Source organism: Eretmochelys imbricata, chromosome 5 (genome assembly GCF_965152235.1).
Source record: "Eretmochelys imbricata isolate rEreImb1 chromosome 5, rEreImb1.hap1, whole genome shotgun sequence".
NCBI lineage: Eukaryota > Metazoa > Chordata > Testudines > Cheloniidae > Eretmochelys > Eretmochelys imbricata.
Genome location: NC_135576.1, coordinates 41,347,173 through 41,374,283, shown reverse-complemented (window position 1 = coordinate 41,374,283; position 27,111 = coordinate 41,347,173). Strand labels below are relative to the sequence as shown.

Sequence of the window (27,111 nt, the reverse complement as noted above, 5' to 3'; positions counted from 1 at the left end):
GGCCCACCTTGATTATCACTACAAAAGGTTTTTGCTCCTCCCGCTCTCCTGCTTGTAATAGCTCACCTTACCTGATCACTCTTGTTACAGTGTGTATGGTAACACCCATTGTTTCATGTTCTCGGTGTATATAAATCTCCCCACTGTATTTTCCACTGCATGCATCCGATGAAGTGAGCTGTAGCTCATGAAAGCTTATGCTCAAATAAATTTGTTAGTCTCTACGGTGCCACAAGTACTCCTTTTCTTAATGCGTCACAAGTTAGCAGAGCCTAATGAAAAGATAAAGTCCATAATGTGATGCTTTGGCTCCTCTTTTTGTCTGCCCAATTTCAAATATCTAATTAAGGAATGATAAAAAAAGAGAAGGCCCAACCTAACTTACTGAAAAAATGCAACTTCTCATTTTTAGCTTTACACTTTTAAAAGTATGTTGTCTCTTACCCACCAACCTGACCCTAAACGGGGGTGTATGCCATGGGGTCCTTTATCTCTCTGTGATGGTGACTTCAGAGTTTGAATTAGTTTGTTTTCTTTTAAATAGATTCTGCTCTCCTAAGATATTTCTTCAAGGCATAACAGACGCTGGCCTCATGGTGTAATCTGTCCTAAAACCCAATGTCTGGGACAAAGTTTCCATTTATAGTCTGGAAATGAGATGACATCCCCTGTCACCCATTCCCAGCTTCTTGCAAACAGAGGCTAGGGACACCATCCCTGCCCATCCTGGCTAATAGCCATTCATGGACTGATCCTCCATGAATTTATCTAGTTCTTCTTTGAACCCTGTTATATTCCTGGCCTTCACAACATTCTCTGGCAAGGAGTTCCACAGTTTGACTGTGAGTTGTGTGAAAAAATACTTCCTTTTGTTTGTTTTAAACCTGCTGCCTATTAACTTCATATGGTGGCCCCTAGTTCTTGTGTTATGAGAAGAAGGAAATAATACTTCCTTATTTACTTTCTCCACACCAGTCATGATTTTACAGACCTCTATCATATCCCGCCTAAGTTGTCTCTTTTCCAAGCTGAAAAGGCCCAGTCTTATTAATCTCTCCTCATATGGAAGCTGTTCCATACCCCTAATAATTTTTGTTGCCCTTTTCTGAACCTTTTCCAATTCCAATATATCTTTTTTGAGATGGGGTGACCACATCTGCATGCAGTATTCAAGATATGGGGGTACCATGGATTTATATAGAGGCAATATGATATTTTCTGTCTTATTATCTATCCCTTTCTTAATGATTCTTGAATGGTAACAGCTAATTTAGACCCCCATCATTTTGTATGTATAGTTGGGATTATGCCCGGCCTGGGCGTGATAGCCTGCAGAGAGATCTCCCCCAAAGATTGCAAACTGGGGAAGAAGAGGGGGTAAAAGAAGGTCAGTGGGGACCTGGGAAGGGGGTCCAGAGAGCCTGTCCTCCCCCACCCGCAGGAGGCAAACCTCTGCTTTTCTGTGATAAGAGTAGATTATAATAATATTTGCTGACGTCACTATTTATAAAATTTACAAAGCATCATCAGAAGCATTCTTTGCTAGATGAAATCCAAAAAAAATCTGAGTTCTAGTCCTGCTGCTTGCACTAGAACAGCGAATAAGGTCACTGTTCATGTTGAAGCCAGTGTGATACTGACGTGAGTAACTTTGGCATCAGTGCTGGTAAGAATATAATTTCCAGAATTAAGGTGGGGCAAATATGATTTAGCATAAAGCAGTGGTATGAACATGAATACTGGCATTGATGAGATGACAGTGATTTTGAACTTTCCACAGGTACTTGCATTTCTGACATCATACACGTCATCTTTTACATTGCTTTGTTATCTAATTTACCAGTGTTGACAAAACTTGAAACAATGCCAGTCCCTCTGATAAGGCAGGAGATGAAACTTGTGCTGGTTCCACAGATTTTGTTTCCTTTTTTGGATGAGGCAATCAGATAATGCATGAAACAGTTGTTAGAATAACCTAGTTTCTCAAAGTAAATCCCAGAGGTTCTGCTTACTAGAAACAAAATGAATTGCAAAGTGAGGCTAATCAGTGTGGCAGTCTTCGTAAATGTGAAAGAATATATTTAAGGATTAGATGAAAATAGTTGCTGTCCCTGTGGCTACTAATATGGTTTGCATAAAACTTTAGCTAAGATCACCAATTAATTTTTGCTAGTGCCTAGACTGCATACTTTTGACGTGTCACAGTATCAGTGACACAGATGAAGCATTTTTTTAAAAACATTGTAACGGACATATTGGAAAGAAGTATCAAGAAGTTTAAAGTACAACTCGACTAACTACTAAGGGAAAATGCGAACTAGGGAAGTGAGATACATAGGCAACTTTTTCTTAGAACTGGAAAGGAGTTACGTCATGGAAAAGGGAAAAGTGTTTTTTCCACAAACCTCTGATCTTCGTATGCTCAGAGCACAATTATTCACTTAGGGTAAAATACTCACCCCTGCTCTAGTTATTTTATGCAGGGTAAAAGGACGAGAAAGGCATAAAGGACCCTAAAAGAGGAGGTTACTTACCTGTAACTGGAAGTTCTTCAAGATGTGTGGTCCCTATCTGTATTCCACTGAGGGTTATGCGCATGTGCCATGTGCCTGATGCTGTAGCTTTTCAAAGTAGTATTGCTCGGCAGTCCGCACATGCACCCATGTATTTCGCCCGAAGCAATTACGGGTGAGGTGGACTGGCTGCATCTCCAGTTCCTTTTCCACTGCAGACCTACGGAGCCACAGCAAAGGTGAAGGATGGTTGGACTGGAATATCGATAGTGACCACAAATCTCGAAGAACCTCTAGTTGCAGGTAAGTAACCTCTTCTTCCTTGAGTGATGGTCCTTATTGTATTCCACTGATGGTGAGTGACAAGCAGTACCTAGATAGGAGAAAGGTGTGAGGAAGATAGTGGAACCAGAGAAAGGAGAAGAGGACCATTGTGCTGAATGAGGTGTCCATCACAGGATCACGTACCATAGCCTAATGAGAGAAAAAGGTGTGTACGGTACTCTACATCAGTGGTCTCCAAACTTTATGGATCGTGCACCCCCAGGGTCAGCTCTAGGGAAGCGCAAAAAAAAAAAAAAAAAAAAGAAGAAGAAGAAGAGCTGCCGCCAGCATGCTGCCGAAGACGGAGCGGGGAGAGCCGAGCGGCCACTGGAGAATCAAAGGTCCGGGAGTGCTGCTGCCACCATGCCAGCAGCACTCCTTCGGCAGCGCTCCTCCTGCTGCGCACCCCTAGGGATGGTCTTGCGCACCCCACTTTGGAGACCACTGCTCTACATGCCCGCCTTACCTATGTCCACAAGGGGCACATCGTGGAGTGCGGCTGTGGTTGATGCTTACACTCTTGTGGAATGGGCTTGTATTCCACCGGGGGGGAGAGGGGAGATGCCCTGACAACTGACACCAGCTCATAATGCACCGTAAAACCCACTTAGAGATTCTCTGCGTGGAAATGGCCCATCCTTTAATTCTCTCTGCTTTGGTTACAAACAGCCTGGGAGACTTCTGGAACGGGTTTGTCCTTTGTAGGTAAAAGGCCAGTGCTCTACACACATGGAGGGAATGAAGCCGTCATTCCTCGTTTGAGGCTTCTGGTTTTGGATAGAAGGTAGGCAGATGTATGGGTTGGTTGAGGTAGAATTGGGAAACCACCTCTGGCAGAAACTTGGGATGCAGTTGCAGTGAGACCTTTTCCTCATGGAATGTGGTGAAGGTGGGGTTTGCCATCATGGCTCCCAGCTCACGAATCCTCCTCACTGAGGAAATGGCAACAAGTAAAGTGACCTTCATGGAGCGGTGAGAGAGAGGGAAGGAAGCCAGTGGTTTGAAGGGAGAATTCATTAGAGAGGTCAGGACTAGGTTGAGGTCCCATTGGACAGTGATAGGTTGAATGGGTGGATACTTAAATAAATGCGCTTCCAGAATCGGGCGGTCAACAGGTGGGTAAAAATCAAATGTCCTTCCACTGGAGGATGGAAAGCACTAATGGCGGCTGCATGCACTCTGACAGAGTTGAGAATGAGTCCTGAGGTTTTTAGGTGAAGGAAACAGTCTAATAGCACGGGGATGCCTACAGCTTCGGGGCAAGACCTTGCTGTTGGGCCCAGGACGTGAAGCGTGTCCATATGGCCTGATAGGATCGCCTCACGGAATCCTTTTGGCTACTGGAGAGGATGGCTTGCACTGCCAATGAGCATTCTCATGCTAATGGAGGTGTCCATCCAAAAACCATGCTGTCAGGTGTAGCATCCATGGATCTGGATGCCTCAGTCTGCCGTTGTGTTGTGTCAGCAGTTCCGGAAACGTCTGGAGTGGAAGTTGTTTTGACACGTGGAGAAGAAAAGGCAACCAGAATTGGTGAGGTCAAACTGGAGCAATGAGATTGGGTCTCTCTCTCTCCCGCTGGAGTTTGTGGAGGATGCAGAGTCGGAGTGTGTGTGTCAGGGGAGAAGGTGTATTTCATCTGGTCTGACCAATCATTGACCAGAGCATCACCCAGTGAGTGGTTTTTGGATGGACAGGGGTGCTGATGCATGCATAATGTCTAGTAACTGATGCTGACTGTCCTGCAGCTCTTTCACTGAGATCTGAAGAGCACTGGAAATTTTCCGTAGGGGTTTCTGAAAATGACAGTGGTCCTCTGGCAGGGAGGAAAGTGTAGATGACACAGCTGCATCTGCAGAGGATGAAGAGAATCTCTCCGGATCCGTTGGTACCCAGCTTCTTGGGCAAGGCAAAAGAGGAAACTGCCACAGAGCCATCGGCACCCTCTGGTAGTCACATTTCTGGAACCGAAGTGGCAGACTGTGCCGAACATCCGGGGTCCTCAGATTCATAGTCTTGCATGAATGGCAGTGCAAATGGAGCCATCAGAATGGGATGTGCTAGAGAGGTACTCCAGCAAGAGGTAGACATAATGCAGGAGATAGAGCCCTCTGCAAAGGTGAGTGCACCTCCTTCCAGGGCAAACATTTTGTGAGGGCCAGGAGTGCTTCCCTGGAATCAATGGTATCCCGTCTATTGACAGGGCCAGAACCAGTAAAGGACTGATGATTCACGGGATACTGGCAGAGCCGAAGCAGGAGGAGTACAGGGATCCAACAAGTTTTTTGTCACTCTTGTGAGTCTTGGAGCTTGTAGCTCTTCCGTGGCTGAAACTCGTGGATGGCGCAGCATCCTCCTTGGATTTAGAGGAAGACTTACTGAGCTGTAGCTCACGAAAGCTTATGCTCAAATAAATTGGTTAGTCTCTAAGGTGCCACAAGTACTCCTTTTCTTTTTGCCATGCTTAAGTGCATGCTTCCGTGGCTCATGGCTAGGCCCTGATGCAGGGTCTGTAGCAGTGGTACTGGTGGATCCAGACAGAGGCTCTGTGGTAGGGGGAGTGCTCTTGGATTGGTCATGCCGACTTATGGGGCGTGTGCAAAGGGGGGTTCCCCAGCCTGGATCCGACTTCGGCCCCGTGGTTAGCTCCATGAGGTGCTTCTTGAAGTGGAGAGCTTGGCCTTCCTGTGTACAGGTAGGGAAGGAGAGGCAGTTACTGCACCTGGAGGCAATGTAGGCTTCCCACAAACAGTACAAACAGCATTGGTGTTCATTGCTGATGGAAAATGAGCAAGGGCAGGAAGCACAGACTGCAAATCCTGGGATCTTCAGCATAATCCAGTACCCAGACCTCAGAGCTTGTGGAGAGGGGAGGAATAGAATTGTTTGGTGTGAAAAATTACCAAAGCAACATCCCAAAACGTCCTTAATTCTAAAAACTGCTAGGAATTGCTAAAATACAACAAAAAGCAATAAAATTCTAACTGTGAATGAAAATAAGAACTGTTTTTGTAAAAAAATTTCGAAAATGAGTCACTAAGAATGAGAGCAGAAGCTCTGACTCGGACCATGCGGTGGTGAGAAGAAACTGGAGACTCGGCCGTTCCGCCTTGCCCTTTATCGCCTTGGGTGAAACCAAGAGGTAATATGAGGATGCATGAGCAGACTGCCAAGCAATACTCTTTTTGAAAAGCTCCGGCTCTAGCTCCAGGGACATGGTGCACAACCCTCAGTGGAATACAATAGAGATCATCACTTGACTAAGCAGCCTTGGTTTTGCCTCAGAGAGAACTCCCTGGCATAGGTACTATAGAACAATGGTTTTCAAACTGTGGGTTGCGACCTAGTACTGGGTCTTGTAATGTAAGGCACTGGGTCATGGCAGCTCTGGTCAGCACTGCTGACCGGGCCATTAAAAGTCCCATTGGCGGTGGTGCCCGGCTAAGGCAGGCTAGCCCCTACTTCTTCTGACACCGCGCTGCACCCCGGAAATGACCAGCAGCAGGTCTGGCTCCTAGACGGGGGGGCTTCATGTGCTGCCCCATCCTGAGCACCGGCTCCACACTCCCATAGGTCGGGAACCAGCCATAAGGGAGCTGGGATGGGGGAGGGTGCCTGCGGGAGAGAGCCACGCAGAGCCACTTGCACTCCTCCGCCTAGGAGCCAGACCTGCTGCTGGCCACTTCTGGGGCATGGTGCGGTCCACGGTGCCAGAACAGGCAGGAAGCCTGCATTAGCACCCCTGCTGCACTGCTGAATGGGAGCCGCCCGAGGTGAACCTGTGCCTCAATCCCCTGCCCTAGCCGTGAGCCCCCCTCAAACCTGGAGCCCCTTCCTGCACTCAGGAAACTCTTGGCAGCCCTGGGAGGCTGCTGTAATTTAGACAAGCCCCCAAGGGTGTCTAAGGTACTCTTCGAGCCTGTCCAGTTGCCAGCACATCACAAAACAGGAGGGGTCAAAGATGCATTAAAACCACCTCAGCCACCTTCATGCCCAGGAAATTCTTTGCTTCTAAGAGGCACAGCACATATACTCACCCTTTTCTTTTGAACACTGCAAGGTCATGTTTAATATATTTCTACATCCTGTTAGGCTTGAGCTAACCAGAAAATTAGGTTAGCATAACTAAGTCGTTCAGGGGTATGAAAAATCCAAACCTCTGATTGGCATAGTTAAGCCAACCTAAGTCTCTGTGTAGACAGCACAAGGTCAACAGAAAAATTCTTCTGTTGAACTAGCTACTGCCTCTCAGTGAAAGGCCTAAAACAGTGTATGCATGCATTATGTTACACTTTCTCATATTCACTGATATGGATACCCATTCTTTAAAGTCAAGAAATGCATCCCTCTGTAACAATACAATACAATTTAAATCAGATTCCCTCATCAAATATTCCCAAAGAGAAAAACTGAATTTTTTAGAAAACAAATCTTAGCATTTTTTCTATAGGTCACAAACAAAAAATTCCTGATACTTGATGTTTTGTTGATTTCAGTGGAATGACCTTTAATAATGGTATTTCAAATTACAGATTGGGCCCTATAGTGAAGGGGTAAGAATAATAAAATTTTGCCAGAACTTAAAAATAATGAAGAAATCCTCTTCCAGTAATATTAACTATTTGTCAGTGAAAAATAAAATCATTCACCACTGTAAAAGAAAGCAATGTAATTACTGTGTTAGTCAGAAGGATTTCTGGGCTTAATAGTTTATTATGATGAACAAAGCAATGTTGTTGTTATAAAAGTTTGTTTTAAAAAAAAACATTCTCAGTCAGGACACGTAATACTATCTTGGAAATCGTTTTTGCACCCTAACACACAGGGATGAGCAAACAGTGCACGACAATTTGTGGGACTGCTGGAATTTATTGTGGAACAACGGGAATCTGCATCACCTTTATCTGAACTTTGTCAGTTTTCAGGAACAGCTAACAGAGCCTCCAATTCTGCAAAGCATGTAAGAATGTGGGTAAGTCAATCTGTATTCAGAAAAGCCCTTAAGCACATGTTTAATTCCCTGAAGTCAATGGGATTTAAGCACATGCTTAAGTTCTTTCCTGAATCATTGCCAGTATGAGGAACAGTGGACATTCCGCTGACTGTGGCCACTAATGGACCTTGGCCCAGCCTGGTTGCGGCACAGGAAGCATCCTTCCTCTGGCTCCACCCAAGAATATTCTTGCTGACAGCAGGCAGCTTCTTTTATTTTGGACAGCTAGGCCTTGATTGGCTGTTGCTGGTCCCCAGCCCTTCTGGATGCTGGAGGATCAGATCTCATAGGTTCCCAAATTGGTGCACTTTTTCTCAAAGAGCACTGTTTCCTGGGGCAAGGTGCATCAGAGCAGCAGAGCCTCCAAGGTCTGGTAAACCCTGTTACACTTCCAAAGAGCCCATAAAAAATGTTACCTAACCGGAGTAGAGAAATTATACTAATGATGGCCAGAAATTGGTTTCTTCAATCATCATATTTGATACCTAGATGCTACGCTAATGGGTGCCTTAGAAATACCTACACTGAAAGAAATTTTTGAAAATGAAATAATGACAAGATTTAAAGGGACAGGATAAAGATTGAGGCTTTACTCCAAAATGTAAGTTGTATCTTACATAACCACGCCTCATATATTGAAAAGGTTTCATAATAAGGACTGCAATCACCTTAAAATTTACGTGTTTAGGATGTATAACCCAGGTACAGCTAGAATTCTGAATTTCTAATATTCGCAACATTCTCTAGGTCATGGTAATTTTCTTATCCTAAAACCTGAGGCCTCAATACAAGAAAGCCTCAGTCTCTTCAGGATAGCACTTAAATACAACCTTAAGTCTCACTGAAATCAATCAGACTTAACAACAAAACGAAACATGGAACTTAAGCTCAAATTTAAATGCTGCCCTGAATCAAGGCCTTAGTTATTATATACTATTCTCTGATACTATTACCATAGTTTAAACTTTATTATTATAACAAAAAAGGTTTTGTACCTAAAACAGGATCCTTAGATTTTGTTGTCAGTTTCTGAAGGTTTCACTGTTTCTTTTGTATTTGTGGCATTTCAAATATGTCCTATGTGGCTATTTGGTTTTTATCACCATTTAGAGATTAACGGGTTATTTTAAGGAAAGGTACTAATGTTCAAAAGCTGCAACTGAAAATATGACAGTTAAAGAAAATCAACTCATTTTTTTTTTTAAAAATATTCCTTTAAAACTCTCAGCATATTGAATATATAAAAAACTGTATAGATTAAAGTTGTCTAAAGTATCTTTCACGGTAACATATTCACAGTTTTACACTACAAAGCTATGAAACGAATGATAGATTTTTCAAATATTTGATTAAGTACTGGCAAAATACTGAAGAAATTCAGCATTCGAATGAATTATATGTTTGATGTAATTCTTGGCATCACTACAGTAAATGTCAGATAAAAGAAAAACATCTTATTTAATGTAAGGTCTTGACAGCAGTCTGGCATAGCTAACAACCTTATTCTCAAATTGGAAGGCTGGTTATAATCAAACTTGTAAGGAGGGAATTAGGTTTTTTCCCTCCTCTTTAAACCATGTAAACACTTAATTGTGCTCTCCTCTGCCCCCCACTACCACACCACTCTGTAATTACTCTAATGTTTTGAATCTGGAACAAACACAAGCAGGCAAATATGTAGTATGTATAGTTTAAAGTATTAATACCAAATGTGCTACTAATATTAATAAAGAGCTGTCAGCAGCTGTCAAAGTAGATGTGTGGTGGAAGCACAGACATCAGGCAGTAGCCTTATAATAGAATTGGGCCCTGATCCTGCAGGGAGCTCAGTATGACTAGACCCCTGTGCTCAGACCGATCCCTAAATGCTTCAGTGAAGATCATCCCTCTTCCTCCCAATACGGTTATCGTATCTGACTTTTAGTTCTTTAATGAATGAGAAAGATTGGTGGCCTCCATGACCAGTACATATAACATGTACGAACCTTCATGAGGAGAAAATACCAGGTACAATAGGGCTTTTAAATATTACGGGAAAAGGCATAATAAGAACCAATTGCTGGAAGCTGAAGCCAGACAAACTCAAACTCAATTAAGCACAAGTTTTACAAGTGAGGGTGATTAACCTCAGGTACAAACTAACAATGGAAGTGGTAGAATTTCCATCTCTTCATGTCTTCAGATGCTTTTCTGGATGATATACTTTAGTCCAACAGTTATGGGGCTAAATACAGGAATAACTGGTGAAATTTAATGGCCTATGATATGCAGGAGGTCAGACAAGGTGATCTAATGGCACCTTCTGTTCTTAAAATCTATGAATCTGCTAAAGTATGTCGCAGCTCACGTGTACTGAGAAGAGATCCCAATGTCCATCCCACATACTCTTCCCAAAAGATTAAGAGAAATCAGGTGGTAATGGAAATACTCTTACTACAAACAAGCAATTATTTTCTGTGATAAGAAGCTGTTTTTAAGCCACGCAGATATTATTTTTTAGTCTGTGGATTCAGAAGAGTCTAGATGCACCAACATTTATTTTGCAAATTTAAATGCAAACAAATTTATTATGTGAATTAAAATTCAGATAGGTAATCAAACATGACCAACCGTAAGAACAAAATTATGGCTTGGTATGAGCATATGGTTTGTTGGCCATAAAAAACTTTGAACATTTGGACAAACAGTAGTTAAATTTTTAAAATGAAATGAATTGGTAGGTTTTTATTTGTTTAAAACAAAGCAATATAAGGACGTTTATATGCCTAATAACTTGCAAAATGTAATCTTATTAAAAAGAGATTTTTTTTTGGAGTACCCAAAATACGAAGTACTATACCAAAATGCCTCCTTTCCAAGTCCCAAATATTTGAGATTGAGTTGTACAAACTGCAGAATATCATGTATACAAGTCTACACAGAGACGCAGAATCTCTCACCCAAGATCTCAAACTGGAGAAGGAACATGGGAGGCCTTTTGTCCCCTACTGCCAACAAGAATGATGAGGTACTCCCCATCCCAATACATTTTTCCAGGAGGGGGCATGCAGGAGTCATCTTACGTCTGATGGATCACTTTCACAGATTATCAGTCAGAGAGAAAATATCATCATTGGGCCATGTCACCTCTTTAAATATTTTTGTTGAAAAAATGAAGATCAAGCAGGGATGAATCAGAACCTCATGTTGGAATATTACAGGCACACAATGAATACAGTAGTTAGAAAGTGAAAAGATCTATTAGGTCATCAATATTTATTTCTCTGCCAATTCAAAGTTGTTACAATACATTTTATAATATTTTGTCCAGTCGATTATCAAGTGACTAGGCGTCCACTATCTCCTTGGGAGACTGTTTGGCAGCCTAGTATAGTTCAATGTTGAGAAGTTTTTCCTGGTATTTAACGTAAATGTCTTAGGTCAGGTCTACAAACAAAAGTTAAGTCGACTCAGCTATGTCACTCAAGGGTGTGAAAAATCCTCCCACTCCAGCAATGTAGTTAAGTCAACCTACCTCCCTAGTGTAGACAATAGGTCAGCTGAAGAATTTTTCCATCAACCTTGCTACTTACTGCCTTTTGGGAAGGAGGATTAATTATGCTGACAAGAGAACCTCTCCTGTCGCTGTAGTGAGTTTCTACACAGACGGGCTACAGTGGCGCAAATGTAGTGCTATAGCTGTGTCGCTGTAGCGTTTCAAGTGAAAACAGCCCTCAGATCCTCCCAGTTAGGCCTTCTTATACATGTTCATTTGACACTTAAAAAATTCGTCTCCCTTCTTGGTTTTCACATCAAGTGGCACACTAACAGCTAAACTAATCTATGTATCGATATCTATATAGAAGTTAAAACAAAACAAAACCTTTTGATCTAGCAGAGAAGGACTCCCAACAGCCTTAACTTTGGGGAAGTTGAATCTTGATCAGACTTTGTGCCATGGGTCCATCTCTAATTATAAGGATGTCAAGGCTGAGGCAAAGGGATCCTCTGTCGTGAAGGAGGGGCAGCTGGGCCAAACCTGAGTGGTGCTGCTATGCTATGCACCAGGCTGCAACACCCGCAGCAGGAAGCCAGGCCCAGTCCTGTGGGACGGGAGCTGCCATTATAGAGTAAGTGTGGGGTGGGCTCGCTCCTTCATTCCCCTCCTCGCCAGGCAGCGATTAGGGTTGCAGTGTCAAGGTGGAGGGAGGCTGCTGCAGGTGACGGTGAGTGCTCCTTGGTGGGGTGAGAAGGTGGCAGTGGTGAGATTTATGTATATTGTATTTACAGCAATAATTGAATTTTCATGCCTGTGACTTTACACATCATTTCCCCTCTAAACAGTGACCTTTTTTAAATTTACCATGACTGCTTCATGATTTTTGCTATAGAAGTGCTGTGACAAATCTGCAGCCCGAATCATAACTGAGATTTTAAATCCTTTCTTTATTTACAAGCTCAGATTGCCCTACGCTGTCTGAATTTTGGTAATATTCACAACTCAGGCATTGTTCTGATATTACACCAGAGACAATCTGATACTTCATCTTTCAAAAGCAGATTAGAAAATTTGTCTAACCTTGCATCTCTGTATGGCTATGTTTTACTTGCTGAAGGTTCTGATAAAATATTTAAACTCAAGGAAACCTGTAGAGGGATTAGAGAAATAATTTAGCTAAAAGGATTGGAAAAATTTATTAAAACACTGGACAAGGTCAACCCAGAAAAATTACTTTTGACTAACTAACTATAAACCTTCACACCGAATTTATTAGACACTAGAAATTCTTTCAAGGTAGAAATGGAAGATTGCAGTTTTTGTTGAATAGACTACAAGATACTGTATGATTTGAGATTATCCTACAGTGCCCGCCCTCTCTTCCCCTTTAGCAAAACTAGTTTTTTTTTCCCCCTAGTGCTATAGTAATAGAAATAATAATACACGAAAACATGATACTACAGTAAAAGATTTGTTATCTGGCATGTTGGGGGAACGGGGGGGGTACCAGTTAGTCAAAAATGCCAGTTAAGTAAGAGTTATACTTACCAATGGAATATCAATTTTCAAAGAATTATAATACAATAAAATGAATAAAGTATAAAATAGTATACAGGTTGTCAAGGTTCCTCCCCACTCTGAACTCTAGGGTACAGATGTGGGGACCTGCATGAAAGACCCCCTAAGCTTATTCTTACCAGCTTAGGTTAAAAACTTCCCCAAGATACAAACTTTGCCTTGGCCTTGAACAGTATGCTGCCACCACCAAGCATTTTAAACAAAGAACAGGGAAAGAGACCACTTGGAGATGTCTTCCCCCCGAAAATATCCCCCCAAGCCCTACACCCCCTTTCCTGGGGAAGGCTTGATAATAATCCTCACCAATTGGTACAGGTGAACACAGACCCAAACCCTTGGATCTTAAGAACAATGAAAAATCAATCAGGTTCTTAAAAGAAGAATTTTAATTAAAGAAAAGGTAAAAGAATCACCTCTGTAAAATCAGGATGGTAAATACCTAACAGGGTAATCAGATTCAAAACATAGAGAATCCCTCTAGGCAAAACCTTAAGTTACAAAAAGACACAAAAACAGGAATATACATTCCCTCCAGCACAGTTTATTTTACCAGCCATTAAACAAAAGAAAATATAACGCATTTTCTAGCTAGATTACTTACTAACTTAACAGGAGTTGGAAGGCTTGCATTTCTGATCTGTTCTCGGCAAAAGCATCATATAGCCAGACAGAACCCTTTGTGTCGTCCCCGTCCCCCCCGCCTCCTCCAGATTTGAAAGTATCTTGTCCCCTCATTGGTCATTTTGGGTCAAGTGCCAGCAAGGTTACCTTAGCTTCTTAACCCTTTACAGGTGAAAGGGTTTTGCCTCTGGCCAGGAGGGATTTTATAGCACTGTATACAGAAAGATGGTTACCCTTCCCTTTATATTTATGACACAGGTACTCACCGATCCACTAGTAGTACTGCACAGCAGGTTATCTTATGACACTACATATCACTATGTGCAGTGCATGGCATACACCCAGATCACTAAAAATACACTTAATACTAAAACTATACTGAACGTAATTAGAAAAGGAGTACTTGTGGCACCTTAGAGACTAACAAATTTATTTGAGCATAAGCTTTCGTGAGCTACTATAGCTCACGAAAGCTTATGCTCAAATAAATTTGTTAGTCTCTAAGGTGTCACAAGTACTTTTTTTTTTTTGCGAATACAGACTAACACGGCTGCTACTCTGAAAACTGAACATAATTAATCTTTCTTTGATGATTCAGAAGGCACTTCAGGATCTTGCAGTGCCTCAGGGTCATCATTATCAACATCAATTATCCTCGTAGATGTTAAAGGTGTAGGAGATGGGGCTGAATCTGTAATGACTCTATGACACACCCTGGAAGCTTCTTTTTTGAATAAGTCCCTTATATCAGCTTGCTTACTGGTCTTCTTCCTCTTGTGCATAAAAGGAGAGTGCAGAATGTGCAGTTGCATAACCTCCTGGGCAGTACTCTAGTCCTGGTTACTAGATTGAAGATTTGTATTGGGAGATATCAGAAATGTCAGTTAATAGAGGTTTCTGGTTGATAAAGTGCCAGATAACACACTTTTACTGTATCTAGTTACTGTATTTAAATTAGAGATTTGAGGTTTCATATAGACTTTGTTTTGCTTTTCCCCCACCCCTGAAATGGGTTATATTTTACATTTCTTTCAACCACAGATATAACTAGAAATGACTGCAAACTGATGTGTTGTTCAACAAGTGCTTGGATCTTTTCTAATACTCTAATACTCTAATTTAAGTACACCCTGATTCTGAATAGCCTCTTGTAAGGTGGTGATTAGCCCATCACCTTGCAGGCTCACATAATGCATATAATTCAAATAAACAAGCATTATTTTCCACATAATACTGCAATATTAAATATTTTAATACGTTTATTAAAGAGATAGTTTGGGAATTTCAAAATCTTTTAAAAAAATTTAAATTACAATTAACAATCCTGTTACTAATTTTACCTTTGACTTTTAAAAAGAAAAATTCAATTTATTTTCATCATGCTGTTCTTTTCTTTTTCTTTTCTTTTTTGTACTTTGGATTTGACAATGAAGAGAAACTATTCAGTTCTACTTGTTTCTAGTTAATTTATACTCAGTTTAGGTTCCAAATTCTCCAGGGATTGCATAATCTTGCAATGCCTGAGAGTGCTGAAAATTTAAACTGTTTTCACGTAGATTAAAAAAAGATTCACAATGACATTTCTATTAGTATTAGATTTTACAAAATTCATCTCCAAGCACTAAACCTTAATTTTGGATTTGAACTACCTGTTGTTATTGTTCCTTTAAAATCACCTGAAGTGTGGAAAATGTTATGACTATTAGCTGCAATTATACAAGCAGGGATATTTGTAGGGAAATCTAACATTCAAGGGTCTAAGCCGATTGCCTGCTCAGGTCAAAAGAACTAAAATTGGGGTACTTAGTGTGATCATCAACCAGTTGATATATTGAAATGCTTTTTTTCTAATACACAGCTATCAAATAGCGATAGTGACACCATTGAACGAAGATGGCAAGAAACAAGTCTAAAATACATTAAGCAGCAGCAGGAGGAAAAAAGACATTTCTACGAAGTCTTATTCCTATAGCTTATGTCATGTAATATCAAATGAAAAAAATGTTGTTCTACTGAATTATAGCAATGTTGCACCAACTGCCCACATACCAAATGCCGTATCAAAAAACTATATCATTTATGATTTGTCTACCTATTGTGACCTGGTCAGGGAGGGGAAGTTATTCAAGGCTGGCTTATAAGATTTTCCTGTGTGAATGCACTGGTCCAATTTCTATTGGGGCTTTGAGAAATACAAACAGTGAAGCAACACAGTGGCTTCCCAGGTTTAAGAACATCTAGGTCAGGGGTGGGCAAACTACGGCCCACAGGCCAAATCCAGCCCGCCAGCTGTTTTAATCCAGCCCTTGAGCTCCCACTGGGGAGCGGGGTCTGGGGCTTGCTCCGCTCCGGCGGTCCAGCCGGGGAGCAGGGTTGAGGGCCGCTCCACACGCCTCTTGGAAGCAGTAGCTGTCAGAGTTCCTTCCCCACTCTGAACTCTAGGGTACAGACGTGGGGACCCGCCTGAAAGACCCCCTAAACTTATTTCTACCAGCTTAGGGTAAAACTTCCCCAAGGCACAAACTCTTTGCCCTTGGAGGGTATGCTGCCACCACCAAGTGATTTAACAAAGAATCAGGGAAAGGACCATTTGGAGTTCCTATTCCCCCAAAATATCCCCCCAAGCCCTTACACCCCCTTTCCTGGGGTGGCTTGAGAATGATATCAGAACCAATTGGTTACAAAGTGATCACAGACCCAAACCCCTACTTCTTAGGACCATAGAGAAATCAGTCAGGCTCTTAAAAGAAACAGAACTTTATTAGAAAGAAAAAAGGTAAAAGAAGCACCTCTGTAAAATTAGAAGGGAAGCTAATCTCACAGGGCAATCAGATTTAAAACACAGAGGATTTCCCTCTGGGCAAAAACTTTAACGTTACAAAAAGAAAATCAGGAATACACCTTCCTCTCAGCACAGAGAAAATCAAAAGCCAAAACAAAAGTAAACTAATGCATTTCCTGGCTAGTGCTTACTAATTCTAATGGAGTTGGATTGCTTGCTTTCTTGATCTCTCTCCGGCAAGCACACAGAACAGAGAAACAAAAGCCTTCCTCCCCCCCCCGCCCCGATTTGAAAGTATCTTGTCCCCTTTTGGTCAGGTGCCAGACAGGTTACCTGAGCTTCTTAATCCTTTATAGGTAAAAGGATATTGTGCCTCTGGCCAGGAGGGATTTTATAGTACTGTATACAGGAAAGTTGTTACCCTTCCCTTTATATTTATGACAGTAGCATTGCCCTCCTTCGGCTCCCATGCATTGGAGCAACCATGGGGCTCCGCTTTGCGCTGTGCCGCCACCCCAAGCGCTGCCCCTGAAGCTCCCATTGGCCAGGAACTGCAGACAATGGGAGCTGCAGGGGCCGTGCCTGCAGGCAGGGCAGCACGCCTCCGTGTAGGAGCTGGAGAAAGGACATGCTGCTGCTTCCGGGAACCGCTCGAGGTAAGCACTGCCCAGAGCCTGCACCCCTGAGCCTCTCCCCACGCCCCAACCCCTTGCCCCAGGCCTAATCCCCCTCACGCCCTCCGAACCCCTAGATCCCAGCCTGGAGCACCCTCCTACACCCCGAACTCTTCATACCCAGCCCCACCCCAGAGCCTGCTCCTCCAGCCAGAGCCCTCCCCCCTTCTCCCTCCTGCACCCTGAACTGCTCATTTCTGGCTCAACCCTGGAGCCCACATCCCCAAACTGAGCCCTCACCCCCTCCCACACACCAACCCTGATTTTGTGAGCATTCATGGCCAACCATACAATTTCTATTCCAAGATGTGGCCTCAGGCCAAAAGGTTTGCCCACCCCTGATCTAGGTACACACTGGAAGGACAATGGGGCCCAGCTGTTAGCTTCAATGATCCTGTATCCTTTTCCCAACATGCTGTAAATCTTGTTTTGCAATGCTGAGATCTACTAGATTAAAGGACTACAAACTGTTAAAAAGGTTATTGATTCCTGGAATGGTAGGGGCACTTGCCAAGAAGCTGTCTGTCTAAAGGGACATGCTGACAGAGTGAAAGGCTCTATGGGTGTGTCTAAAGGAATTGGGCCTTCACAGATCCAGGTAGGCATTAAGGAGAAGCAAGTATTGTGTTTAGGCTTGTTTTTCAAGATACATTTTTTCTTAAATGTTTTTGTATGAATTAAATGATTCTGTGCTTTAAGAAGGCTGTTTGGTTGCTGATTATTTAGGCTACGTTTATGTCACAAAGATCATGGAAGTCACTGAATCTGTGACTTCCAAAGACCTCTGTGACATTCTCTGCTTCAGCCCCAGGGCTCTGGGACTCTGGAGCTGGCAGCCAGCAGGGCCCTGGCAGGGTTCTCGGGACAGCAGGGTCAGGCAGCCCCCTGCAAGGTTCCAGTGACAGGTGACAGACTCCTAACGGGGCCCTCCTCAGAGTTCCAGTGATGGGCGACAGCCTCGCGAGGAGGGAGGGGGATGCCTCGGGCGAGCGGCTGGGGGTGTCCAGTTTTCTCTTTGGGAAGTATGGTCACCCTACAGCTCCCAGCTGCTGTGGGCTGAGGGGGCGCCCCCTGGCAGCTGAAAGTTGCTGTGGGGGGGGGGGGGAACCCTCAGGTCCCCGCCACCATGGAAACCATGGAGCTGCAGCAGCAGAAGTCATAAAGAGGTCATGGCTTCCGTGAATTTTTGTTTATGGCCCGTGACCCGTCCGTGACTTTTACTAAAAATAACCGTGACAAAATCTTAGCCTTACTGATTACCAACGTTGGTCTAGATATGCAGTCTCTGAGCCTAACTCAGATCTGCTGAGATAATCACAGTTGATTACATAGGAGCCTGCAACCCAATAACTGTCAAAGTGGGAGAATCATGTGATTTCCATCCCAAGTAGAATGTGATGGTCACAGACCCTGAGAAGGTGAGCTCCAAGAGAACAGGAAGGATCAAAAGTGCCAGTTCACCTGGTAACTGCGACATCTACCATATATATATATATATATATATATATATATATATATATATATCAAACTGTGTACCGTCTTAGTAATTTTCCTATGCATCCACCTACAAACGGTCATATAAAAGAAATTTCTCTACTGCAGAATTAGATCACAACATATGTTACTAGTAATTCTAGGTACATCAAAATAGATGATCTGAATGTTTTCTTCATACTTTCTATTATCAAGGATTATTATTTGTTACTTGTGTTACCGTAGCACCTAGCAGAATGAACTGACCACAACATGTTATCTTGACATTATCTAACTGTTTCAATATTGTGCTTCACTTAATTAAGCACTAATCAACATTTCTTCTTTGACTGGAACACATTCATGTTTAACTTCTTTCATGTAGTAGCATCTCTGTTTTAATCTTGGGCTCAGTAATCCTGCCATGGACTTCTGAATGTTATTAAATCTTTCAAAGTCAATGAACACATCATTCCAATAAACATTTGATCACAATTCTTTGATATTAGCATAAGGAACAGACCACCAAGATAGTATTATAGTTCGCATGGCCTATTTTTCATTTATCTATTTTTAAATTCTATATCAAATTCTAAGATCTGAGACAAGAGTATAAAGGGAGGAGCTGTCCTGCCCATCCTTCTGTTCCTTTGTACCAAGCTCTGAGATGATAGACTCCGATGCACTGGGGATGGAGGGTGGGTCATGTAAGGGACATATGCAATACATCTTGAAGAACAACAGTTACAAGAAGGTGACTCATTTTTCTTCGAGTGATTTTGCATATGTCCATTATTAGGTGACTCCCAAGAAGTTTCCATTTGAGGTGGGTTAAGAGTCTCATTGTAAGAAGAACTACAGAACTACTTTTTTACATTCTCATCTTCCTTTAATGAGGTAGTAATCACATAATATCTAGCAAAGGTGTGGGCCATGTTGCTGTTCTGCACATGTCCCACAACAGAGACATTTCCCACCAAACCATAGAGGCTGAATGTGCTTGTGACAGGTATGACAATATCCTGGGCAAATCTTATGGAGTTAAGTTAAACTACTAAATTAAGTTTAATATTTTTAGAGTTCATTATATTGTAAATGCAAATGTCTGTATACTATTGTTGGATTTTATATAGCTTCTTTAAGGAGGAAGGATTAATGCAATCTCTGTGAGATAATGAGAACTTCAAAAGACTATGCTGAACAATATAGCAGACACAATTGATCTTTTATGACAATATGTGTGAAGTGGAATTTGTAGGTAGTACGGGGGAAGAGGAGATTGCAAAACCCCACCTACAAACTCATCCTTTGAAGCTTTGACCTGAGGAGGGAGCCTTTTGTCTGATGATCACTTGTTACACGAGGACAGTTCAAAGATTCAATCTGAATTCTCCAGGGACCAACAGACTTAAAAAGGACTATTGAATAAATAGGCTTAGTTTAAGATGACACAGACTCTTCTTGCTGATCCAGCAAATGGACAGGACTTCTGGTCCACAAAGGGCTGCAATATTAGGGAAGCATTGGAAAGAGCTGGGCTACTGAGGCCCCATAAGATAGCATTCTAGTTCTAAGCTGAGGCTGTTATGAACTTGTGACCACAAAAGGCCACACGGGAGGACAGGTTTGAAGGACTTGCTTGCCAGAGCCCATGTTGAAGCTAGTTGGGTGGATCTCTGGAAAGCTTAATAGCATGCATGTAGATTATTTTATTGTTTATAGTATGTTTTCTCTGTAATGCTTTTAAATATGCTCGCACAGGAAGTGCTGTGTGGTAACTTACAACTGTTGGCTATTAGTTTCAGAAAAGAAGGCAAGAGAAGCCTACTTAGGGAGCTTGTCTTTTGTGCGAATAACACAGTGAAGGCAGGGAATTGGTATAGTCTGGAAATACAAGAGTCAGGAGGGAGAGAGAGGTAGGTCTCCATCCAAGAAAGGCAATACCTAGGAAGCCAGAAACCTGAGAGTGAATGCCCTTGCTGTACCACTAAGGGGAAATTCAGGAGCAGTTGCCCTGAACTGTGACAGTGTTCTCGTTGGATACACAGAGCTTTTCTGAATGCCCTTGATCTTGTAACACATGACAAAACAACTGGTCCACTTGGACAGTCTTTGCACTGTTACAGGATGCCCCTTCATTTGTTCCACAAAAAAACCATTGTTCTTTCCAGATAAAAAACTAGTACTCGGCAAACATCCAAATTGTGAAGCTTTTGTTCATCTTTATGAGAATGTGCTTTTGGAAAGAAGACCATAAAATATATTGATTGATTGAGGTGGAAATCAGATACTGCTTTGGGAAGAAACATAGGGTATAGCCTATGCTGTACCTTCCCCTAGTAAAAACCATGTATGAAGGATCAGTCACCAGAGCATGCAGCTTCTCGCTGAGGTGATTGCTATTAGAAAGGAAAACTTTGCTGAGATGTGTAACAACCAGCTGGTGGCCAGTGGTTCAAAAGGGGGACCCATAAGGGCTGAGTTCAAATCCCACTGTGGAGCAGGGACAATCTTTCCAGGCCTTTAAGGAATATGATGGTCATAGAGTTAGAAAATACAGTCCAATCCATAACACAAGGATGAAAACACCAAAATTGCAGCCAGATGCATGTTGATAGAGCTGAATGCCAAACCTGATTCTGATGAATGTAACAAAATAATCCAATATCTTTTGAATTATAGATTGCATAGGAGACACATTGTGGGTAGCCATCTAGATAGAGAACTGCTTCTACTTACTAAAGATAAGTAGCCCCGGTGGATAGTTCCCTACCATTAAGTAGGACATTCTGCACTGCTTCCAAAAAGTGTGCCGCCTCTAGTATTATTCACTGAGAAACCAGGCTGTGAGGTGTAGTGACCGAAGGTTTGGGTGCAACATCTGCCCATGATTCTGGGATACCAGGTCCTTCTCTAAAGGCAGGGCTAAGGGTTCACTGATGGACAACCTGTGCAGGCCAAGAACCACAGCTATGTTGCCCAGGCTAGTGCTTTCTCTAGCACACACACAGGCAGGGCCACACCAAACTGCAGAACAAAACACACGCTGAGATCAGTTCTGGGAAGGCTCAGCTTAAGGGACTTGCCCCAGCACTCAGGTGTCCACCTCCCTTGGAGTGAAGACCTAAAGATATATTATGAAATCTGTCTCCTCCCTCAATATGAAGGAAGGTTTGCACGGCCTCTTACCCGCCACCCCTTTCAATTATGAATTGTACACATGGGGTTATGCTATAAATAAGAACACACGGGAAGGGAGGGTGAGTGGGTATTAATAGCATGTGCATATAAGCTCACAGTACAAATTACTACTGGGCACTGATTAACCTAGGTTCATAGCAAATCTTATCACAGATCTCTAAAGGTCACCTGGGGTATATAAAGATCCAAATCTTAACCCATTGTTTTCACAAGAGAAAGTATAAGCTGCTAAGTAAACTGCACAGAGATAAAAAGCCTAAAAAAGCTGCTCATTTATTGGTGTTATGTTAACTTTGTGATTTAATTATTGATTGTGCTCATGCAAAGATGTGACCAATTGCTGGATCTTAAATTATTTTTTTAACTAATTCTAATATGTATTACTGTTAACTCCTTGATTTGACTAATGATGTACACTGTAATCAATCCAGTTTTCATGTTGTTTAGTACTTCAGGGAAATGTAAGAAATTAGTTAACGTTTTAATTGTTTATGCTCTTAAATAAAAGTTATAAAAATCCACCAAATTGGTTTTCACTGACCAAATAGCAATAAGATAAAAGCAACATTAGCTATAGGGACTTGAATTAAATATTAATAGAGCATTTGACTCAAGTCTTGGAAACCCTACTGTTGTTATTACAGTAGGCACAGAGCAAGCCTTCTGTCCCCAGGAAGGAGAAAAGTATCTGAGAGGGACTTAAGACTGTGGCCTGCCCTTGAATAGAGAAGGGAGCATTTCCTCTTTTTGGTTCATCCACCAATTCAGGGATGATAGAACCTTATCTTAGATGCATACTAGTGTGTCCAGATGCATCTGAGGGTGGTACAGTAACTTGAGATGCAGGCTGGCATGGAGGGTAGGGTGTCACATAAATACACACTGCCATATGCCCCAGGAGCCTGAGGGAATTCTTCACTGGGGTTCAGAGATGGTCCTTGAAGGATGCATAGAAGTTTCATAAAGCTAGAAGCCTCAGAGCAGCAGAAAAGCTCTCGCTAGGGTTGAGTCCAGGACTGCCCTGATAAAATGTATTCTCTGGAGGATTGTGGGGATCAATTTCTCTTTGTTCATTGCCAGACTTAAGCATGAAAATACATGAAACATTCAATGGATATTTCTCTCTTCTGGCTGATGAGAGTGAAACACTGCCTTTCATAGGATGAAAACCCTCATCAGAGATGAGAGGCTGTGGTTTTCTCCTTTTACAAGCCTATGGAAGGTGCTGTAACCAGGGTGGATTGACACATGGAAACACGCACCCCTCAAGTCATGGGCAGCATACCAATCTCCCAGATCTAACAAAGGGATAGTAGTTGTGAGGGAAACCATATGGAAACACACCTTCGTGATGTTCTTGTTCAATTTCCAAAGGTCCAAAATGAGCCCAACACCTCTTCTTGCTTTGGGTATTAGGAAGTAGCAGAAGTAGAACCCTCTGCTCTGGTACTGAGGGGGCACTTCTTCTCTGGCTCCCAAAGAACGTATAGTCTGCTCTTCTTGTCTTAGTACAGACTCATGAGATGGGTTCCTGATGAGGGACAGGGAAGGCGGATGTGAAGGGTGGAGAACACAGGAACTGCAGGGCATATCCCCAATTCTACCATGCTTAGTATCCACTTGTCTGAAGTGATGGACTGCCATGAACTTAGCAAATGTGACAATCTGCCCCCAAAGAAGGAATGATTTTCAGTGAGATCCAGTATGGTCATTATGCTGTCCTTAATGGGGGAGTTAAACAGCCTGCTATGTGGCACATGGTGGAAACACTGGAGGTGAATGGCTGGGGTCTCCTCTTTTCCTACTTGTGCTCACACCTATACCAATCCGCCTCTCTAGGTACGTAAAACTGCTGCCTCAGAAGAAATTGAGAGCAAAATTTTGTTCTTTTCATGACTGGTGTAAAGAGACCTAGGGATTTCAGCACTACCCTTGAATCTTTAGCGCATGCGTAGCTTTGTCTGTCTTTGAGAAAAATAACGCCCAGCCCTCAAAGGGGAGCTCTTCAGTGGTGTGTTTTACCTAAGATTCCCCAGTGACTGAAGCCATGATGAGCGGCGCCTGGTTACTGTCATTGCCATGACAGGCAGCTGCATCTGCCGCAGCCAGAGAAGCCTACAGCACAAACATTGGAACCAGCTGACCTTCCACAAGAAGAGACTGGAATTGAATGTTGGAGTCATCTGGCAGCTTGCTGAGGAATCTGGCCAACTCATCCCAACTGGAAAAATTATAATAGGCCAAAAGGGCTTGATGATTCACAATGAATAGCTGTAAGCCTGCAGCTGAATCTTCCTGCCAAAAAGGTCCATTTTTTTGTATTCTTGTTTTTGGGAGACACTTTTGCTCTTTCTTGGCAATGTATTTCATTTGCTGCTCCCACTGCCAGTGAGCCTAAAACTATTCGTGCCCTTGCAGAGGAACTTGGTATTGGCATTCTCGGTGCTTTGCCACTGGTGCAATAAATTATGGGGTTTGTCATATGGGTTTTATAGGCTGCATAACTGCACCATTTATAGGGAGAGCAACTTTCCCTGACACAGCTAGGTGTAAAATGTGCATGAGTTTGTGGGGATTTTTCTCCAAAAACTCTGTATCCCTAGAGATGTAGCCATCCTTTTCAGCAGCATCTGGTAGGACTTAAAATCATCTGGTACCAGAGAAGATGATTTTCATACTAGGGCCTCACCTGGTGAAGAGGACAATGCGATCAGAGGAGGCAGGTTAGAACCCACCTGAAGCTGGACTTTCACTATTGACGCTGGAGGCCTGTCTGAAGCCGACAGCAAACAGTGCTGACCCTGGGTGTCTGACAGAACCTCAGTACTGACATCAAGTGGTCTATTGGTACTGCATTGAGAAACTTCCTCCATCAGGGATTTGTTTCTGTTGTGCACTGGTTGCCAGGTACGGACTTTGGATGGTCTTTTGGTATCAGGGAGACTTCCCTCCTTAGGGATTGATTTCTGTAGTACAGAGGCTCTAGATGCTGGAGGCATTCCCCACAGTAACCAGTAGGACCAATGATAGGACTAGTGTGGTGCCAAAGGACAATTGTTTCTAGACCAAAAAATTCCATTCAGATGACATCAGGGGCTTCCAAGCTATTGGTACCATGCGCTGCAGCAGAGTAGTTACTGTTAGTCTTGGAGCTGGCACTGAGATTGCTGGAAGTAGTACCAGAAGTTGCTGGTGCCATAAAAGATCCTGATGTGGGAGTCAATGTATGCACCACATGTGACAGGTCTGGCAGGGCACTGTCAGCCTGAATAATCAGCAAGGCTGGTACTGAGAGGCTTAGGAGATCCTTCACAGCTGTGTATGCCTCTGAGGCAATCACTATTGAAATGAGCCTGTGCCTGGCTTGGAACAGAGGTGAGGGCTCCAACATCTGTGCCAAGAAAGTAGTCTGTCTTGACGGCCCTGGAGTCAACAGCTCTGACCTCGTCAAGCCACTAGTATATGGCTGTGACAGATATAATATCCTGCAATATCCTGGACAAACCTTATGGGATTAAGTTAAACCTTACTGAATCAAATATTTTAGGAGTCCACTGTATTAAAACTACAAAAGTTTATGTACTATAATAGGATTGTATGGAATTTCTTTAGGAGAAAAACCATCTCTGGGAAGTATTAGGAACGCCGGAGGACTTTTTGGGACAATACGTGTCAAATGCATTTCCTAGGAGAAACTTGGGTGAAGGGAATGCAAACGACCCACCTCCGAATCCATCTTTTTGAAGCTGAACCTTGAGCAGAAAACCACTCTCTGGCTGATTACCTATTCACGGTCTCTTCAAAGCCCCAAACTGGATAAATGAGTGACTTACAGAATCATGAGGGTTCTTGTTATGAGCAAAGGGTGTTATGAACCTGAATCTAAGAAAACACTTGGGTGGGGGTTTTTGAAGGACTGCTCACATGCCAGAACTGATGTAGGAGTTGGGGTGATCTCTGGTAAGCTTATTAACACACATGTAGGTTCTTTTATTGTTTCTAAGGTGTTTTCTCTTCAATACTTTCACCTTAAGACTATAATGTGCTTTCTTAGAAAGAGCTGTGTGGTAACTTACCCTGTGGCAATTACACTGTGTACCATCTCTGAAGAGAAGGCAAATGAGGGCTCCTTAGGCAGCCTGTCTTTTGCTGCAGGTTTCACAGTATAGTCAGGGGACTGTACAGCTTGGAAATGCCCAGTCAGAAGGAAGAGAGATGGGTGTCTTCAAGAGAGCCAATGGCTGGGGAGCTGGAAGCCTAGAGTGGGGGCCCTTGCTGGACCTTATGGGAGAAATACAGGTGCAGTTGTCCTGAAATGTGACAGCAGCTCCAGGGAGGAGTAGGCTGAAGGGCGTGTACTACTTTTGATACCTGAGTGGCTAGCCTCTGAGGTTGAGTCCCCCCACACCAAGGACTCTGATGTGGAAGTCATTCTCTGCTTTGGCAGTTGCGGATGTCCCTCTTTGTGCATTTGTGCCTCTTTGAGGTATGGCAAAGAGGATCTCTTCCCATCTCTATCCTCAGATAAGGCCAGGAGAGCACTCCTGGAGAGGAAGGAACTCTCTCTTGTTGACAGAGGCTGTACCAATGGCCTCCAAGAGGAAAAACCTGGATTGTTCTCTCTGCTCCTTAGTTCTTGTCTTGGGAAATCAAACACCTGTCCCTGATGTGACCCTCACCTAAGCACTTCAGGCTATGAGAGTGAGGGCCAGTCACCAGCATTAGTTTGTGACTCTTGGAGAAGACTCTGAAGCCAGGGGACATTGGAATAGTCTCCCACAGCACCAGGCAGAGTCCACTGCTACCAACAATGGATATTATGGTGTGCACGCCCAGTGATGAGCTGCCAAAATCTTAACAATGGGTTTCCTCCTCACCCCACGAGGGGGTCGTTGCCCACCCCTGCCCCATCCAACCCCCCCATGTTCCTTGATGCCCCCCCAGGACCCCTGTCCCATCCACCCCCTTGTCCCCGACTGCCCCTAGAACCGGGCAGGAGGGTCTTGTGGGCCACCATAGTGGGTGCCCACCCCACCCCAAAGAGCCAGAGCACCTGCCGGGGGGGCGAGGTGGGGAGTCCCGGCAGTGCTTACCTGGGGCAGCTCCCAGGAAGCATCCGGCAGGTCCCTCTGGCTCCTAGGGGCAGGGGAGCATAGCTGGGGGGGAGCAGGGGGAGCTGCCACTCCCCCACTGATCACATCAAAAGTGGCGCCTTAGGCGCCGACTCCCTGGGTGCTCCGGGACTGGAGCACCCATGGGGAAAATTCGGTAGGCAGCTCCCCATGCCCGGCCCCAGCTCACCTCCGCTCCGCCTCCTCCCCTGAACCCACTGCCCCTCTCTCCTTTTCCGCGCACCCTCCCCCCGGCTTCCCGCGAATCAGCTGTTCGGCAGCAAGCTGGGGAGGGCAGAGAAGCAGGCCGCGGCTTCCCGCTTAGGCCGAGGGTGGCGGAGGTGAGCTGGGGCGGGGAGTGGT

General features: G+C 43.5%; 1 protein-coding gene across 4 annotated transcripts in view; it reads right to left on the bottom strand.

Annotated features, from left to right (window-relative positions):
• Positions 1–27,111, bottom strand: part of CWC27 (CWC27 spliceosome associated cyclophilin) — a 236,417-nt gene that overhangs the window by 52,828 nt on the left and 156,478 nt on the right. Inside the window, exon 13 of one of the 4 annotated variants that reach the window (XM_077816925.1) lies at positions 14,082–14,350. The exons of the other annotated variants lie outside the window; for them this stretch is intronic. Coding sequence (XP_077673051.1) covers positions 14,250–14,350 — 101 coding nt within the window. The 3' untranslated portion in view covers positions 14,082–14,249. Of the gene's footprint in view, positions 1–14,081; positions 14,351–27,111 lie in introns of those variants that run through there. 4 annotated transcript variants of the gene reach the window in all.